This window comes from Mustela nivalis (assembly GCF_964662115.1).
Source record: "Mustela nivalis genome assembly, chromosome: 5".
Taxonomy (NCBI): Eukaryota; Metazoa; Chordata; class Mammalia; order Carnivora; family Mustelidae; genus Mustela; species Mustela nivalis.
The window spans coordinates 46,019,980-46,038,647 of record NC_139024.1 but is presented as its reverse complement, the minus strand read 5'-3'; the positions used below and the strand labels follow the sequence as shown (position 1 = coordinate 46,038,647).

The following is an 18,668-nucleotide window of genomic DNA, read 5'->3' as shown; positions in this document are numbered from 1 at the left end:
GGCATCATTCCAAGACTGTTCTTTTCCCCTCCCATCAGCAAAGCTCTAGTGAACAACACACTAGCTTCTTCCACGGGAGAAGCAAGTTCAGTGATTTCAATTATGATGCCACTTTATTTCTAAAAGCAGACATACAGCTTTAGCCACCTTTCCAAGGAAGCAAAACCTGCCACCACGAAGCCACCTGACTGAACCACAGCTGTGCTAATAAGTGTGTGAGAAAGAACCAAGTCCTCTCCTTAATGGCTCCCAGCAAGGGGAAAGGTTCACATTTTAGACAACTTTCTTGGAATAAACACATTTACAAATAAACGCAAACACAAAAGCACTGGAAAATTCTTAAGTCACAAATGTTTCAGTGTGGACCATGATCCAGAGTCAGACAGAGGAGGTGAACCCAAAAGCAGAAGAAGACTGAGGAGAGGGTGGAAGGCTATCCAAAGGAAGCTTTCTTCCCCTTCCTTTTCTCTGACGGACAGCCCATCTGGTGGGGACTGTTCCATGAAGGAGTGACCTGGGTCTCTCAGGCAGGAAGAGAAGGCCAGGCAGATCTCTAGTCTCATCATTCCCGATCTTTCCTTGGGGCTATTAGGAACGTCTTGTGACATGGACTTCATTCTCTTGGAGAGGAAAGAGAAACTACATAATGCGGCTTTATCTATGCCTTTCTTCAGTGAAATAGTTTCAGGACATCCAGGAGAAACCTAGTCCCTTTAAGGAATAAAGTTGTATTATTCAGCCTTGGTGAATAAATTAGGAACAGCCGGGAAGAGACAAAATGACTCTGTGTACATCTACTTTAAAAGGAACATTTTAATCTAATCCAGACTCCTCAATGTACAGATAAAGAAACCAGGACCCATATAGGTTACCTACCTAGACCAGCGTCACAAGTCCAGTTGGTGGCAGACCTAAGAGTACAAGCCACCTTGAGCATCCTTCCTCAGGATAAATGACTGTCCTACCAGACCATACCAGAAAGAGGACTCCAGAGGTTGTAGATCACCGAGAGAAATTAGAAACTCAGGTTGGGAGTCACTGGGATGCTAGATGTTCATCCTGAATGACAGCGAGATGACTTACAGAGACAACTAAGACCTGGATTCTACAAAGCACCCCAGTGTGAAAGGGAGAGGTAATGGAAGAAGAAAAAAAAAAGGAAAGAAGAAATACAAGCTTCTTGATGATTCACTTTACTTCAATAAGTAAACTTCAATAAGTGCAGACTGATAATAAAAAGTGAAGACAAGAGGAAGATAATTAACTTATTTGAGCTAGTGACCAGATTTTCATCATAATTAAAAGGTTTTTTTCCTTAACATTCACTGGGAGTAGATTCTATTATCATGTGTTTTTTATCTTGGTTCTGGAAAACCTTTATTAGAAACACTTTGGATGTTTGTTAGAATACAGATTCCTGGGCTCTCCTTCAGGGTTACTGACTCAGAAACTTGAATTTCAAAAAGCTTCCCATGGACACTGACAGATAAGAATCAACACTAGTCATAACCCCATCATCACAGAATTAGACATACCCTATTTGTCTTCCAGCCCCCCCCACACCCATTTCAGAGTAGAAGTGCAGACCAGGAGTGCCCTTGGAGCCTGCCAGGCCTTGCCATCATGCCTCCTCTCCCCAGCATGTCAGGAAGGACAGATGGACTGAACTGAGCTAGATAGTAGTTGGTTTAATTTCAAGATTCTATTTTTTTAGGCTACGAGTATGCATTTCCTTTAAAGTTGGGACAGAGAGTGAGTTAACGTCCTAAAACAAGCAAAACAAGAGATATTATTACTGACTTTCTGGGGCAAACCTCAATTCCTGCTTTTTCCAGTGAAGCCAAAGGCAGAGCACCCCCAACCCAGTCAAGCTACCCAAACCCAAGTCTAGCTCCTCAGATATAGACCAGTGTCAAGGGATGGTCTGGGAACTAACCTGCTCTGTTTACAACCCTAACTCCTTGGTAGGGACAGAAATCCGTGAGGAGCGAGGCACAGGGCAGGGAACATGGGAAGGGCGAGCGGCCACTGGCTGGCTCTCTGCCTGGGCCCATCCTCTGAGCTCTCCTGGGAATAAATCAGCATGGTAGCCAGGTAGGTAAGAAGGCAGAGGAAGGCAGAATCCACACTACAGAGCTGGATTAAACTAAGGATACCTGCTCATTTTCCCAAACCAAGAATGCCCTGCAGGGCAAAAAGGGATGAAGGAGGCAACATCCTTTTCACACCCAAATTGCTGAGCAATTCTCAGAAATCTGTTTTGAGGAGAGAATGAAAATAGAGCAGTAATCACTACCTTTGAGAACTGGATTGCCTAAATATATTGGGTAGCACTCAACTCCTGATTATCTCTGCCCACTGAGGACAAAGGAATCAGCAGGAAAGAAAGAAGGCTGACACTTCTCAGGACTTGAGGGTGCCAACACTATTCCCTTAATTCTCTGGAATGCATACAAAGATTACCAAGAGAGCCAAGCACAAATTCTAGCAAGTGCCTGCCCATCTTGATGAAGGTCTATCTACCTCCTGTTAAGTCTGCAGTAAGCCCTGGACATCTGCAATGGCTTACTGCCTCCCATCTTATCCAGGTTCACCTAATAATAGGACCTTTATATAAAAGTACCCCAAGGCCCTTTAGCAGTCTCCAGGAAGATTGTCTTTATGCCAGAAGATGAAGCAAGGGAAAGAGCAGAATACTGCCAGTATCTCATTCCCAACACTTCCAATGAGGCCAGTTTTATACTAAAATGGTTTGTATTTGGGTATGTACATTGGCATGTGCATTTTCAAAGCACACATAAAACACACTAACAAGAATAACCCTACGATGCCGATGTTGGTTATTCACAGAGATTTCGTATTTTTTTTTTTTTACATTTTTCTGTACTTTCCAATTTTTATCATGAAAGTCATGATCTTTTCATAATCAATTTGTAAAATGTTACTTTAAAAGATAATAATGGGGACACCTTGGTGGCTCAGTTGGTTAAGCGGCTGCCTTTGGCTCAGGTCATGAAACCCAGCGTCCTGGAATCGAGTCCCACACTGGGCTCCTTGCTCAGCAGGAAGCCTGCTTCTCCCTCTGCTTCTGCCAGCCATTTTGTCTGCCTGTGTTCATGCTCCTCTGACAAATAAATAAAAAATGTTTAAAAAAAATTTTTAAAAAGATAATAATGGCTATAATTTACTCAGAGATGAACATAGCATGCAAGAGAAAGATAAGGGCATTTGAGTAGTGTGGTGTCTGAAAGTAGATGAAAATAAAGGCATAGAGATAGAAACCTCACTTTCTCTTCTCTGAAGCCCTTTGTTGCTACTGTATCTGTAAAGTTCTCAGGCCTCTGCCTCATGATTTCTTGGAGCCCCTATAGATTATATATTTCTTAAAATGTTTTAAATTAAACCACAGCATCCTTCAAACTACTCTATGATCAAAACTTTTTTACCTGAGATGCCAATAAATGGCCAACTGATTAAAGCAAATTTTCATGTGTTACTTTCCTTCCCTCTTCTCTCATGAAAGGGTCTTAGCAGTAGTAAAAAAGCAGAAGGATGGGAGAATTATTTGTAAAATTATTAACTTCTGAACAATTGAGAGGTTGAATATAGTTTTTACATCACAGAAATGATGAAATCCAACTACCAGTGGATTTCTTAAAGTTAAAAATCAAGCTACATACAGGTAACATAAATGAGATTCCTCTTCTCTAATCTGTCTACAGGTCCCTTATTTAAGATGCTCCATTGGCTTCATCCCTCTGCAGTGAAAAGTGTATGATTTCAAATCCATCTAGAGCTGAAAAATATCCCTAACCAACCCTAATTATCAGATGAACTCTATAAAGCTTTTTCTGTTTCTTCTTTTCTACATATTTTCACTACATAATTCAATCACACAGCATATACATAAAACTGTTAACCTGATGAAGCTCAACTTTTTTGCTAGGATCCATAATGCTTGAGACTGTTACTCATACTGTGCCCATGTTTGAAGGTTGTGGTTCTCTAAAGGATGATATTAATAAAAGAAAAACTTTTGCTGCCAGATGGTAAAAATAAGGTAATATAAAACTCAGGACTGTGAAAAAGGACCATTTACCCTTTTCTTTGATGAAATTGTCAGGGGATGAAATAAAAAATAGACTCAGAACCAGAGGACCTAGGTTAGCATTAAAATAAAAAACATAGCTGTGCATATTAGCAGTTACATGAACTTGTCTAGATTACTTCCTTTCTATACCTTTAAAATAGGGTTTGTTGTTGTGAGGATTTAAGAAAGGATGATGTCTGTGAAAACATTTACAATTATTACAGAACACAGCAATCTACCTGGGGGGAAACAAAGAAGCTTTAATTTGGGGGCTCTATGCCCTTAGAAATGCCACCCACACACAGTTTGGAAGGCCAGGAGCAGCTGATGGAAGGGGAGTTAATGAGGTAAGGTGTGGGAGAAAACAAAAAAGATTTCCTCAGTTCAGGGCTTGAGGCAGTGGAACACTCCTTATCTCCCAGGTGAGTATAAGTTTCCAAGGAAGACTCTTAGTGGGAATTCTCTGTGGGAGCCAAATCATAAATTAGGAGAGACAGAAGATTTTGGCCAGATGACTGCATCTATTAATGGAGCCCTCTACCATGTTACCACTTAGTTATTCTACACTTAGAGTGAAAGAGACCCAACTGCAGAAGAAATGGAAGCACGGTCAAACTGGGAAAGCAATGTTCAGCTGGGACCTTTGGGGCCTTGGGCCTAAGTAACTGTCTACCAAGAGTGCCAAAGGTAGGTCTTGCTTCTGATAAGGTGTTTGGATTTTGTTCTCATTGTAACAGGAAGGTTGTGAAAGAATTTTAAGCCATGAGTGACAGAAATCCATCCTTCCTCTTGGGGCGCAACAACTACAGTATGTGCTTAGCAATCAATCAGTGATCCTCAACCAAATCTTACATTCTGTTTGCTCATAGTCACACTATGGTACTAAGGTATGGTAACACGGTACAAGTTAAAATTACAACAAATCCATCAAAAGATGTACTTATTGGCCTAAAAGAAATGTTACATTGTAACTTAAGAAGTTAAAATTTCATATATTTTAATAGCTCTAATTAATAAGGTAGGCCTGTCCTTTTGGGATCTGGCAGTGATAGTAGTTCAAGCAGGAGGGCCGTTTGAATCCCTGGAACCTAAAATAACATTTTTACAAAAAAGCAGCAGTCACTAAATTGGCCTGGAAAGTAAGAGAACTGGAAATGTAAAGATGGTATCTTTAACAAGTGTCATTCTACTATTTTACAGCTCTTGCCAATACAGCACTTTAAAAGATGTGAATTTCAAATTGAAAAAAGTAAATCCCAAATATGGGTAAAATTAGCAGCCCCACTCCTTGCCATTGTAATAAATGATTAAGTAGGTGTTACGAAGATGAAAAAGCAGAGCATCTCTTTCTAATCCTGACAGACATCTTCCCCTTCTTCACTGATCCTTTATCTTGCAGTGAAGACCTGCATAAGGAAATCGGTTCCTGGTATGGTCCTGATAAGAACACTTCTTTCTAGAGGTAGCAGCGGCAAGGACTACATCGCTTTTGGACACTGTTCGTGAACTTGTGCCAAGTTTCTCTGAAGCTTGGAAACTGGGAAAATGTCTGTGCTTCTGATTAATAATATTCCGCAACCAGGCTGAAACCAGAGGAAGTATAATCACAGGTGGGGAGGAAGTCAGTCACAGAGCTCCTGCGGTTGAGCGGCTATGAGAGGGCATAACACCGCTGAGTGCACACAGCCCTTTCGTGCCCAGGCGCTGACATGAGCCTGAGCTGAAATCTGTCAAGGGATTAAGACCTCCTCTGTCTCAGGGACAATACAGGATGGGCCTCCTCTCAATTCTGCCCCCCCCCACCCAGTTTAAATTACTCTTCTACCTTACTCTCTTTAAGACTCAAGGATACTTTGTAATAAAATTATTCTCAATTTATATCACACATGGATGATTATTCTATCTCCCTCATACGCTATAACATCCTCCAAGTCAGAGTCGTCTCTCTTGATCCCCATTCACCCATCATATAAACATTTCGAACAGTACATGAGAAAGTGACTTAAATAGTAAATGTCTTACAGCTTTGCTCCCCAAAGATAACCACTATTAAGTTTCTTACATCTCCCTCCATAAATGTTTGTGAGCATATACAAACTTTTATGTTATTCAATGTTCAATCCAATGAGCACAATTAAAAGAAATAGGGATTGATAATACAAAATTTTAAATCATTTCTGGTTCAGGGTAGTATATAAATAATTATAAGTAACTGCAAAATAAGGTGTGTTTGTGAACATCCCAAGGCAGATACAACCTGTCTCCATCTACCACTCACACCCCCTCGATCTTCCAGGACTTCAGCAAGTCCTGAGTTTGGGAAGCAGGTGGAATTACCAGGGCACAAGCCTGGTGAGTCCAGCTCTGTCTCTAACACGGTGGGTATTCCCTGGCAAATTCACTCTCTGAATTTACCTCTCTGAATCTCAGTATCCTCTCTTACAAAATGAGATGGTATTTTCAAGGTTCCTTTGAGAGTTCAGGATTGAAGCTGATAAATAAAACAGGTACACAAAGCCCAAACTATCAAACATAATATCACAGCTTCCCAGGAGAACATGCATGCAAATTAGACTGGAGCAGTTATTTAAAAAATATTTTTAATTGAGATATAATTGACATATGATGTTATATTAGTTTCAGGTGTATAACAACTTCACATTTATATACAGTACAAAATGATCATCATGATGATAAGTCTAATAAACCTCCAGCACCATCCCAGTTACAAAAATTTTTTTCTTGTGATGAGAACTTTTAAGATCTAATCTATTAGCAACTTTCAAATATGCAATACAGTATTATTAACTATAGCCACCATGATGTACATTATATCTCCAGAAGTGAGTTGTTTTATAACTGGAACTCTGTACCTTTTGATCACCTTTACCTGTTTTGTCCTCACCATATTTCTGAACTTGGGTTTCTTTGGTTTTGTTTTTTAGAATCCACATATAAATGAGATCATATGGTATGTCTTTCTCTGTCTTGACTTATTTCACTTAGCAGAATCTCCTCTAGGTCCATCCATGTTGCCACAAATGGCAGGGTTTTATTCTTTTTTATGGTTGAATTGCATATATATGCCCCACAATTTTTTTGGGGGGGGGGCCTCTTCCTTTTATTAGCCAGCTCACATGGTGAATGTATTCGCTTATTCCACTGCCCTGGCCCCAGCCAAATGTTTGTACATTTCGGTTGCACATTTTCACAGCGTTATAACATGAAAAATATGGCTCTGCCTGTGTCTTTGGTTCCTATCAAGAGAGGACTTTCTTTTTCTTTTCTTTTCTTTTTTTTTTTTTTTTAATAAACATATAATGTATTTTTATCCCCAGGGGTACAGGTCTGTGAATCGCCAGGTTTACACATTTCACAGCACTCACCATAGCACATACCCTCCCCAATGTCCATAACTCCACCCCCCTTTCCCAAAACCCCTCCCCCCAGCAACCCTTTGCTAAGTTCTTTATAGATTTTGGACACTAGCCCTTTATCTGATATGTCGTTTGCAAGTATCTTCTCCCATTCTATCAGTTGTCTTTTGGTTTTGGTAACTGTTTCCTTCGCTGTGCAAAAGCTTTTGATCTTGATGAAATCCCAATAGTTCATTTTTGTCCTTGCTTCCCTTGCCTTTATGCCCCACAACTTCTTTATCCATTCATCCATAGTTGGTACGCTCAGTTTGTTTCCATATCTTGGCTATTATAAATGATGCTGCAATGAAGTAGGGATGCACAGACCTTTTCAAGTTAGTGTTTTCATTGCTTTCAATAAACATGCAGCAGTGTTATTGCCGATCATATGCTAGTACTATTCTTAAATTTTTGGCCAACAGGTTGCTGTTTTCCACAGGGGCTACACCAATATACATTCCCACAAGAGTGCACAAGGCTTCCCTTTTCAACACAACCTCACCATCACTGGTTCTTATATTTTTGATGATCACCATCCTAACAGGTGTGAGATGATAGCTCACTGTGGTTTTGATCTGTATTTTTCTGATGACTCGTGATGTTGACCATCTGTATGTTGATGTTGTCCATCTATATGACTTAATTGGAAAAATGTCTCTACAGATCTTTTGTTCATTTCTTAATTGAAGTGTTTGGGGGTTTTGCTACTGAGTTGTAGGAGTTCTTTATATATTTTGGATATTAACCCTTTACAAGATCTACGATTTGCAAATATTTTCTCCCATTCAGTAGGTCATCTTTTCATTTTGTTGTCAATTTCCTTTATTGTACAGCAGCTTTTCAGTTTGATGTAGTCCTTTGTTTATTTTTGCTTTTGGTGTCAGATTTAAAAAATCATCACCAAGACCACTGTCAAGGAACTTACCTCCTACGTTTTCTTCTAGGAGTTTTATACTTTCAGGTCCCACACTCAAGTTCTTTAATCCATTTTGAGTTAATTTTTGAGATGATCCAATTTCATTCCTTTGCCTGTGGCTGTCCAGTTTTCCCAGCACCATTCACTGAAGAGACTACCCTTTACCCATTGTATATTCTTGGCTTCTCTGTCATAAATTAGTTGACCATGTATATACATGGGTTTATTTCTGGGCTCTCTATTCTGTTCCACTGATCTATGTATCTGTTTTTATGCCAAGACCATACTGTTTTGATTACTATAGCTTTGTAATACAGTGTGAACTCCAGAAGCATAATATTTCCAGTTTTGCTGTTCTTTCTCAAGACTGCTTTGGCTATTTGGGGTTTTCTGTGGTTTCACACAACCTTAAGAATTCTTTGTCTATCTAGTTCTGTGGAAAATGCCATTGGAATTCTGATAAGGATTGCACCGAATCTTTAGGTTGCCCTAGGTGGTATGGATATTTTAATAATATCAATTCTTTTAATCCATGAGCACAGACTACCCATTTATTTGTGTCTTTTTTGATTACTTTCATTAATGTCTTATAGATTTCAGTGTGCAGGTTTTTTACCTCAACTTTATTTATTCCTAGGTATTTTATTCATTTTACCCAATTTATTATGATATAATTGGAAAAGGGATTGTTTTCTTAATTTTTTAAAGGTTTTATTTATTTATTGGACAGAGAGAAAAAAAGAGAGAGAGAGTACAAGAAGGGGAAATGGCAAAGGGAGAGGGAGAAACAGGCTCCCCACTGAGCAGGGAAACCATGCGGCTCGATCCCAGAACCCTGAGATCATGACCTGAGTTGAAGTCAGATGCTTAACCAACTGAGCCACAGATGCCTCTTAAGTTCTCTTTTTGATATTTTGTTATTAGAATACAGAAACACAACAGATTTTTGTATATTGATTTTGTATCTTGAAACTTTTCCTTCCATTAGTTCTACTGGTTCTTTGGTAGTTTTTAGGATTTTCTCTATGTAATATATCATCTGTAAATAGTTTTACTTCCTTTTCTTTCTAATTTAGATCCCTCTTATTTCTTTTACTTACCTAACTGCTTTGGCTAGGACTTCTAATACTATGTTAAATAAAAGTGGTGAGAGTGAGCATCCTATCTTATTCCTGATTTTATCATTGAGTATGATGTTAGCTATGGGCTTGTCATATTATGGCCTTTATTATGTTGAGGTATGTTCCCTCCATACCCACTTTATTGAGAGTTTTTAATCATTAATGTGTGTTGAATTTTGTCAAGTGTTTTTTCTAACTCTATTGAGATGATCATGTATGGCCATACCACCCTGAACGCGCCCGATCTCGTCTGAGATGATCATGTAATTTTTGCCCTTCATTTTGTTAATGTGGTATACTGCACTGGTTGATTTGCAGATGTTGAACCATCCCTGCATCTCTGGAATAAATGTCAATATATTCATTGTATATTGAATTTAAAGGTTTGCTAATATTTTGTTGAGGAATTTTATATCTATGTTCATCAGGGATATTGGCCTGTAGTTTTCTTTTCTAGTAGCATTCTTTTTTTTAAGATTTTATTTATTTGACAGAGAGAGATAGTGAGAGCAGCAACACAAGCAGGGGGAGTGGGAGAGGGAGAAGCAGACTCCCCTCCAAGCAAGGAGCCTGATGTGGGGCTCGATCCCAGCACCCTGGGATCATGACCCGAGCCAAAGGTCACACTTAATGATTGTGCCACCCAGGAACCCCTTTTTAGTGGCATTCGTCTCTGGTTTTGGCATCAGGGTAATGCTGGCCTTGTAAAATGTGTTTGGAAGCATTCTCTTGGAATACTTTTTTAAAAACAATTTCCTGAGCTGTAATTCACAAGAAAATCCACATCTTATTGTTTTTTGTTTTGTTTTATTTTTTTAAGATTTTATTCACTTATCTGACAGACAGAGATCACAAGTAGGCACAGAGAGAGGAGAAAGCAGGCTCCCCAAGGAGCGGAGAGCCCGATGCGGGGCTCAATCCCAGGAACCTGGAATCATGACCTGAGCCGAAGGCAGAGGCTTTAACCCACTGAACCATCGAGGCGCCCCTCCACATCTTGTTTTGACACAGAGGTATATCAAGCAATCTACACTGATCCTGAAGTTATTTTAGGATGCAGCCACAATCCTTCAGAAGTAGAGCCAACCTATGTTTACTCACTTCTCAGCAATGCATGTGACTTTCTCATCAGCCTCAGAGAGCTCATGACTATTTTTCCATTGTCAAGAGTCATAGGTAAGTTCAATGTTACATTCAGGAGCTATGGATCAAACTTAAGCAAATAATTAACATTTAATTCCCATTTGCCACCTCAGTACAATGAGCTGCCTACCAGGGAGGAGGAGGTCTTCCTGTTGATTAGACCACATATGTTGTTTTGTCCTATTTGTTCTATTCTGACCATGTCCTTTACCAGGAGCACAGATAATTATCCAAAGGAGTGTCCAAGTGATGAGGGAGGACTTGGGAAATAGGGAAAAGGTCCTGGAAGTGGGTAGGGAACCATTCATGTTAAACATCTATTTGGCGATTCAACTGCAAGCTAACAATAGCAAAGCTACTAATAATGGATGAAAATCTTTGTTCTAGGGCAAAGCTGGGAAAAGGAAAGCGGCATTCACAGTGTCTTTGTCAAGTGTTTTTGCCATTTCTCTCAGATGCAGGAGATGGAGGTTAAGAGAACAAACTCTGGAGTTAGACTGATGGGGGTTCTGCCACCATTAGACTATTATCTAATCAATTGTGAGCCTCTACTGTTTATTTATTTCAAAGAGACAGACAAAGCATTACATGCCTTGGGCTTATCATTATTATTATCTGGAACTGTGAGTTCTGTGGGCTGTCTCCTGTGAAATAAAAGACCCTTAAAAAAACAATTACAAGTAAAACTGAAAAATTATCTCCTGATAAATAAACTGTATTTACCTGAAAAGAATTCATAGAGCGAAGGGATGGAGGCAGTGTGGCGTTATTCCTTGATAATATCAGCAGCAGCTCCAAGCAGGTTGCAGAGGGCAGGGTTAGAGAGTGGATGCTGATGTCACTTTCCCAAGCACTGCAAAGCCTGAAACACATTGATGTGTATAATTACATAATTGTTGGGCACCTAGGTGGCTCAGTCGGTTAAGCATCCAACTCTTGATTTCAGTTCAGGTCATGATCTCAGGATAGTGAAATCCAGCCCAGTGACGGGCTCCAGGCCCAGCAAGGAGTCTGCTAAATATTCTCTCTCTCCCTGTGCCTATGTTCCTCCCCCACCCACTCTTGCTTTCTTTCTCTCTCTCAAAATATAATAATAATTTCATAATTGTATCTGGTCATAATTATTTCAAAAATCTGATGGAGAAGGAGAAGACTTTCAAGTGTAGAAGGGAAAAGCAGTAGAAGTAGAAGGGAAAACACTAGAAATAAAATGGTTATACTAAAAATTCAGAGTAAATATCTAAGACATTTTTATAATGTTTTTGATAAAAGACAGATTCGGCAATTTTTTCAGGTCAACACTGTATACTCAATGTTTAAGAGTCAGAAGAAATGCAGTCTCATTTGTAAGGGGTCTATTTGGGATGGATAACAGCTAGCATATTGAATGTTTCCTATATTCTATGCCCTCTTCTACATGTAACATCATGTTCGTCCTTCAGATACCTATGAAATGAAACTGTCACTATCGTCATTCTACCGATGTGGAAATTGTTTGAGCTGGATATGCCCTATGAAGTGTCTAGTTTGTTGATTTTCAAACCTTTAAAAAGTGACAGAATCCTTTTATCAAAAAGTCCTGTGAAAGCTCCATTTATAATACAAATAAAAGCAAAGCTGCTCTGTTGGAAGGGGGAAGGTTGGCAGGAAGCTCCCTTCATCTTCCAAAGTAGCCTAGGAAGCATCTCTGCTACATCCCGTTGAACCTACTTGAGAATATTTCATTCAAGAAATGAGGAAACCGAAGTCTAGAAAAGTAAAGAGCCTTCTCTGGGATGAGGTATGTGTTTAGAAACGATATGATTGGGTATAGAATCCTGGCTTCCTCAATTCCTATATCTAGTGCTTTAAGTAAAGGGGGAAATCAGAAAATCATTATGGGAAAAAAGTGTAATAAGAATAGGATATGTCTTATCTGTCAATTCTTCTATTTACTTATTTCCTATCTGTGCCCCCTATCAAAGTATCTCTTATCACTGTCCTAATTTTTAAAGAGAAACGTGTGTGTATGTGTGTGTGTGTGTGTGTGTATTTTTTTTTTTTTTTTTTTGGCCATTTACATTAACTTCTTTTGTGAAGCTACCTTCAACCCTATCAGTGAATTCTGGAATGTCAGAGAGCACTGGTGGCTGAGGGCATAATGGATTTTAATGTTTGTATTGTAAGTGATAGCAGATAGGTTAGTTCTGTCATCAATCAGATTACTTATACTAATACATTTCTGATGTGGGATAGGGAATTAACTCTTCTTTGAAGCATTTGCCAATTAGTTGGACTAGAATAGGACACTGCACACTTTCCCCCAAAATGCTGTGTTTTCAGCAAGGGCACATTTGGAATGTCTTCTCCATGTTTTAAACACTTCTTTGTTATTTTCTGTTGATTGGTGATGTTATTCTTTCTCCTTTTATTAGTTATACAACATTCTCAACATTTCCCTGGGATAGAAATAAAAATCTCACTGTCTTTGGCAAAAGTCAAATGCAGTACTAGTGCAGTGGCTCTAAGCTCATTCTCCCAACCCCTTTCTTATGCCCTCTACAAACCACACCATTACTTGCATTACACTAAATACAAGAAAGTCTTGCTCATGCAGTTTTCTGGACCTGGAAGGCTGTTAGGCTACCTGGTGAACTTCTGTTCAGCCTGCAAGAGCCACATAAGTATCATTTCCTTGGAGACAGCCTCTTGTTCCCTTTATAAGAATTAACTACTTGGGGGCACCTGGGTGGCTCAGTGGGTTAAGCCTCTGCCTTCAGCTCAGGTCATGATCTAAGGGTCCTGGGATCGAGCCCCACATCAGGCTCTCTGCTCCACAGGGAGCCTGCTTCCCCCCTTTCTGCCTGCCTCTCTGACTACTTGTGCTCTCTCTCTGTCAAATAAATAAATAAAATCTTTAAATTAAAAAAAAAAAAAAAGAATTAACTACTTGCCCCATACCATATTTGTACCCATTGCAACACTTAACCACCACCCTACTTGTATTCTTATTTGAGCTGTATGACTCATCATAAATCAAACACGAGCAATCATAACTGCGGATTCCTCTAACTTTGCTGCTCAGTGTGGAAAGATGGGATTAGTTGTTCTTCCTCAGGCACACCCAGGTATTAAACTTTTAGTGCTATAAGAAAAACATTCCACTTACATTTGTATGTTCAATAACTGAATTTAATTTTATTTCCAAGTATTATTTTTATAATCAGAAATGGGATTTTTGGGTCACAGAAAGAAATGTTTAACTGTTACTCAAAGATGTTAACATGCTGCTAAGTGGCTATGGTGTGATCTATCAAAATCGACACACAAGTAGAAATTAAAATACATTAGCACTCCTTGTCACTGAGGAGTAACAAGCACTCGTGGACAAGTGTGGTTTCCTCATGAGATCCTGGAGTTCAGACATAATCTATACAATGTATTAAACCACCAAAATTTACACAAAAGGACATTCATCACACTAATAATATCCATAGTCACCAAAAAAGATATAATTAGTTATACATGTTAGTTATTCACATCTCTACGTAATTACAAATATTTGCATGGTATGTGAATTCAACTTTGGCATTTTATTTTTATTATTCTTTATTTTTTTATGAGATGCCACTAAAGCTGTATTTACTCACTATTTTTTATTTTATTTTATTATGTTAGTCACCATACAGTAATTTAAATCTAATCCTTCAAGTATTCTGTGATTTAACAACTTTTAACCCTACTGAAGCTCATGAAGGTGACAAGTATTGTCCTAATCACATGGTAAGTAATGGAAAAGAAATTCAAGCATGATCCTCTCCACATAAATTTCATTCTCTTTTATATCCAGAAATGCTTCATATTTCTAGACAAATTCTACCCCCCAAAATTGAAAGGCCCAAGGGAAAGTGATGGAGTAAATTTTAGGTATCTTAGAATACCTCATTTTCTAATAATTTGAACCACCTTATTTTTAAAATTAGACAACCCAGCTGGACCTAGGATGGCTCAAATGCCTAATATTCATCCTTTATTTATCCCAATATTTATCCATTTATTCTTTCTTTTCCCATACTATATATTCATTAGCCCCAGGATTTACCTTTTTATTGTTAAATTTCCTAAATGTTCTCTATAATCTTAACCACATCTTAATCACATGAAACATCCATATATGTGGACAAAGAGTAACACATGAAAAAATAAATGGTAACAGCTGTTTTGGAAATTTAGACCTATGTGTAACTTTTCCCCGAAACTTCAGTTAATGTTTTTACATTGTGGTTTCTGTTTTGTTTTGTTTTGGTTTGGTTTTGTCTTGCTTTGTTTTGACTTAGGAATAAAGAAATAAAAAAAGCAGGAAGATGAAGAAATGGTCTGGCATATTTAAAATTCAGTTTATCTTAAAACCACCACCAAACTCATTATGAAAATTTAAGGCATGTGTTAATTAAGCCAGAAGCGATCCTTGAGACTATCTACCCCACGGCTCAAATATCAATATAAATTTCTGTTAATGATATAAACATTTTAAGAAATACAGGATTATAATAATCCAGAATTTGATTATTTCTGGTATTTCCTGCAAAAACATCCTAGTCCATTAGACCTAAATCTTCCACTGTAAAACTGGCAAGAAAGATAATTCAAAGAGAATTAGAAACTTAACATTAATTGAAATCTATTTTGGTGACTTTTAAAAAATTTTTATTTTATTTTTTCAGTGTTCCAAGATTCATTGTTTATGCACCATAGTCAGTGATTTTTAAAGTAGTGGGAAAGAAGCTTTCCTAAGAGACTAGAATCATCAGCCAGGTGACCTTAGTCAAAGAGACCAAAATGGAAGCAAAGGACACACCATCCTTATTTCGGAACTTTTGCCTTGACAATTCCCTAGAGAAGCAACTATGGCCTCTTTATTTTTAAAGAGGCAAAGAGAAGGGGGGAAAAGTCACTTTCCATCACTTCTAACAAAAATAGTGAAATTCAGAATGAATCAAACACCAATAAATATCAAGAAAAGAACTTGAAAAAATAGAAAGGTGATACATTCTACTAAAAACCAGAGGTTGTTAATGTAATAGATGAAAATGACAAATAGAGATGATAAAACAACTCTACCAAAAATTAAAATATTTCAAATGAGTCCAACATACTATATAAGAAAAAAGTAATATGGTATGGGAGAACTCAAGATGAAAACAGTTAATTTAAATGTCATGTTTTCATATTTTCGCAATGGATCTGGATTCTTCAGTCCTTAGAAGGACCTAAGAAAGCAAATACCCTATTAATGATGTTAAAATATAATATTGTTTATACCTGTATATTTTTAAATTTTAATTTCAAAGCTGTAACAATGATAAAGCTCACCAATTTAAGCTCTCAAAATACCAAAACAAGCAAATGACCACAACTAAATGATAGATTTATTATGAACATATAACTATTTAATAAATAATTTAGAGAAGGAATCAAAATTTTATAAATTCTTATATTATCAAGAACACAAAATTCAGAAACAACCAAATATACTGTTTAACTATTATAATAAACCATCTTAACTCCAAGATATTTAGATATTTTAAAAGAACAAATTCATAAAAATAGAAGCTGGAAAGGATGTAAACCAAATGCTCCTTATAAATTTAAAAATAAGGTTCAGTAATTCACGAACAGCACTTCTTTGAAATAACAGTATTTTCTTTGAAAATTATACAAAAAAATTGAGTTTTTTAAAGTCCAAATGTCAACACTGTTCTTCCGTTCTCTTTAAGAGGCTCTTAAGAGAAAAAAAAATTAGGTACACAATTACTGAAAGCTATGCCTTTTAAACTTTGTCCATAAGACATAGGAATTGTTAAGGCAATCTCTCTCTCTCTCCCACAAATCAGAAAGCATGGGGAAAATGGTTCTGCTTTGATAAGCTACCAACAAGGCAATCTCAAAATTAAGTGCATTTATTTGTGCCAAAAAACAATAAAAGATTTTGTTTTTCATAATGCATGTATTATTACAAGATACCACTTGTTGAGAACTTAAGGATTATACTGGCAACACTTTATTTATTTATTGTTGTTTCCGAGTATTTTGCAATTTATAAACACTGGTTTTATTTTATTTTATTTAAAAAAATTTTTTGAGTGTAGTTGACACACAATGTTATTTTGTTTCTGGTGTACAACATAGTGATTCAACTTTTCTGTACATTAGGCTATGCTCACAAGTGCAGCTATGATCTGTCACCATACAATGCTATTACAATACCACTGAACCATGTTTCCTATGCTGTGACTTAGTCATTCCTGGAAGCCTGTATTTCCCACTTTTCTTCACTCATTTTGCCCACCCCATAACCCCCTTTCCTCTGGAAACCATCAGTTTATTCTCTGTATTTATAGGTCTGATTCTGGTTTTTGTCTATTCATTTGTTTTATTTTTTAGATTCCATATATGAGTGAAATCATATAATATTTGTCGTTCTCAGTCTAACTTACTTCACTTGGCACAATACCTTCTAGATTCATCCATGTTGTCGCAAATAGCAGGATATCATTTTTTTTATGGCTGCCTAATGGCAACATTTTCATTAAAGGAGAGAATATGAATATGAATATGCTTGCCAAAAACTTCATAATAACATTAGAATAGTTAGAAGTCCATCAAAAAAGGCCAGCTAACTAGTCCTTCAGATTTTTTTAACATTTTGTTACAAAAAAATTCAAATATATGAAAGTGTATTTGGAAGGAAATAAATCCAAAAACCAATCTTATACCCTATTCTAAATTAAATTCAGGTGTATTAAAGACATAAACATAAAAAAATTGATTAAAAAATCTTACCAGAAAATCTAGGAAAAGTATGACAAACTTATAAGCCATATGGTTTTATAATTTTTATAAAAAGTATATTGTTAAGAAATTTAAAAATTTTTAAAAAACATAGGCAGAGGAAAGGAAACTTTAAGATAGAAAGAACTCCCATATTCTCCTATATACTTCTAAAAGGAAGACAACACAAATCCAATTTTAAGTAGTGAATTTTAACTTTCGAGTAGTGAATCTTAATCCATTTGAAGGTGAGAGGTCTCTATGACAATATGATTAAAACTATAGACTCTCTCCCCACAGCAGTGCTCATTTTTTAAAGACTGATTGATACAGCAAGAACGAGAGAGAGCAAGAGAGCATAAGCAGGGGGAGTGGATGAGGGAGAGGGCGAGGCAGGGTCCCCACTGAGGAGGGAGCCCATGGTGGGTGGGCCCAATCCTAGGACTCTTGGATAATTACCTGAGCCAAAGGCTGACACTTAACCGACTAAGCCACCCAGGCGCCCCATCAGCAGTGCTCATTTATACGAAAAAAATTCTGCACATAAATTTGAATGTTTCCCAGGTCACCCAATTCCCCAAGCCTAATCATGTCCTTCTTTCATATTAATGGAATTATATAATATGTGACCTTTTTTGTCTGGCTTCTTTGACTTAGCATAATGTTTTCAAGATACATGGATCTCAGAGTAGAACCTCTTGCTTTTAGATTAAAACCTGATTTCTAATTTACTACTTTTAATAAAATATTAAAAACAGTTCCACCTTTAACTATGTATCATAATATCTGTTAGCATATTAATAAGTATAACCACTTACAAAAAGCTTTCAAAGAGTTTTTGAAGAGGTCTCCTGGCTCACATTTTTACCTCATTCCATTACCAAGGAATATCAATTGAAGGGAAGCCTGAGAAAGGCACTTCCAATGCTTTAATCATTTTACTGAATAACTGGAAATCAAAGTATGAGGGTTGGGATGTAATAAATTAGGTCCACTCCAATAACATTCTCCAAAGTAAACCTCACACTGGCAACCACTCGGTTCCCTGTCCCATCGGGGGCCAACTCAGCCAACATGTTCATTAATCAACACTGCCCAGTCTGCCCCGCACAGTTTAAGTCCTTTACCAATGGAGAGACAAAATTGTGAGGGACAAAATACAAAGCAAAAAT

The 18,668-nt window shown here is 37.4% G+C and overlaps 1 protein-coding gene across 7 annotated transcripts in view; it reads right to left on the bottom strand.

The window, feature by feature from the left end:
- UBE3D (ubiquitin protein ligase E3D) overlaps positions 1-18,668 on the bottom strand; it is a 155,285-nt gene that overhangs the window by 47,740 nt on the left and 88,877 nt on the right. For 6 of the 7 annotated variants that reach the window (XM_082731702.1, XM_082731703.1, XM_082731701.1 and 3 more), the window contains one exon: positions 11,410-11,548. The exons of the other annotated variant lie outside the window; for it this stretch is intronic. In XM_082731702.1, the coding sequence (XP_082587828.1) occupies positions 11,410-11,548 (139 nt within the window). The remainder of the gene's footprint in view (positions 1-11,409; positions 11,549-18,668) is intronic. 7 annotated transcript variants of the gene reach the window in all.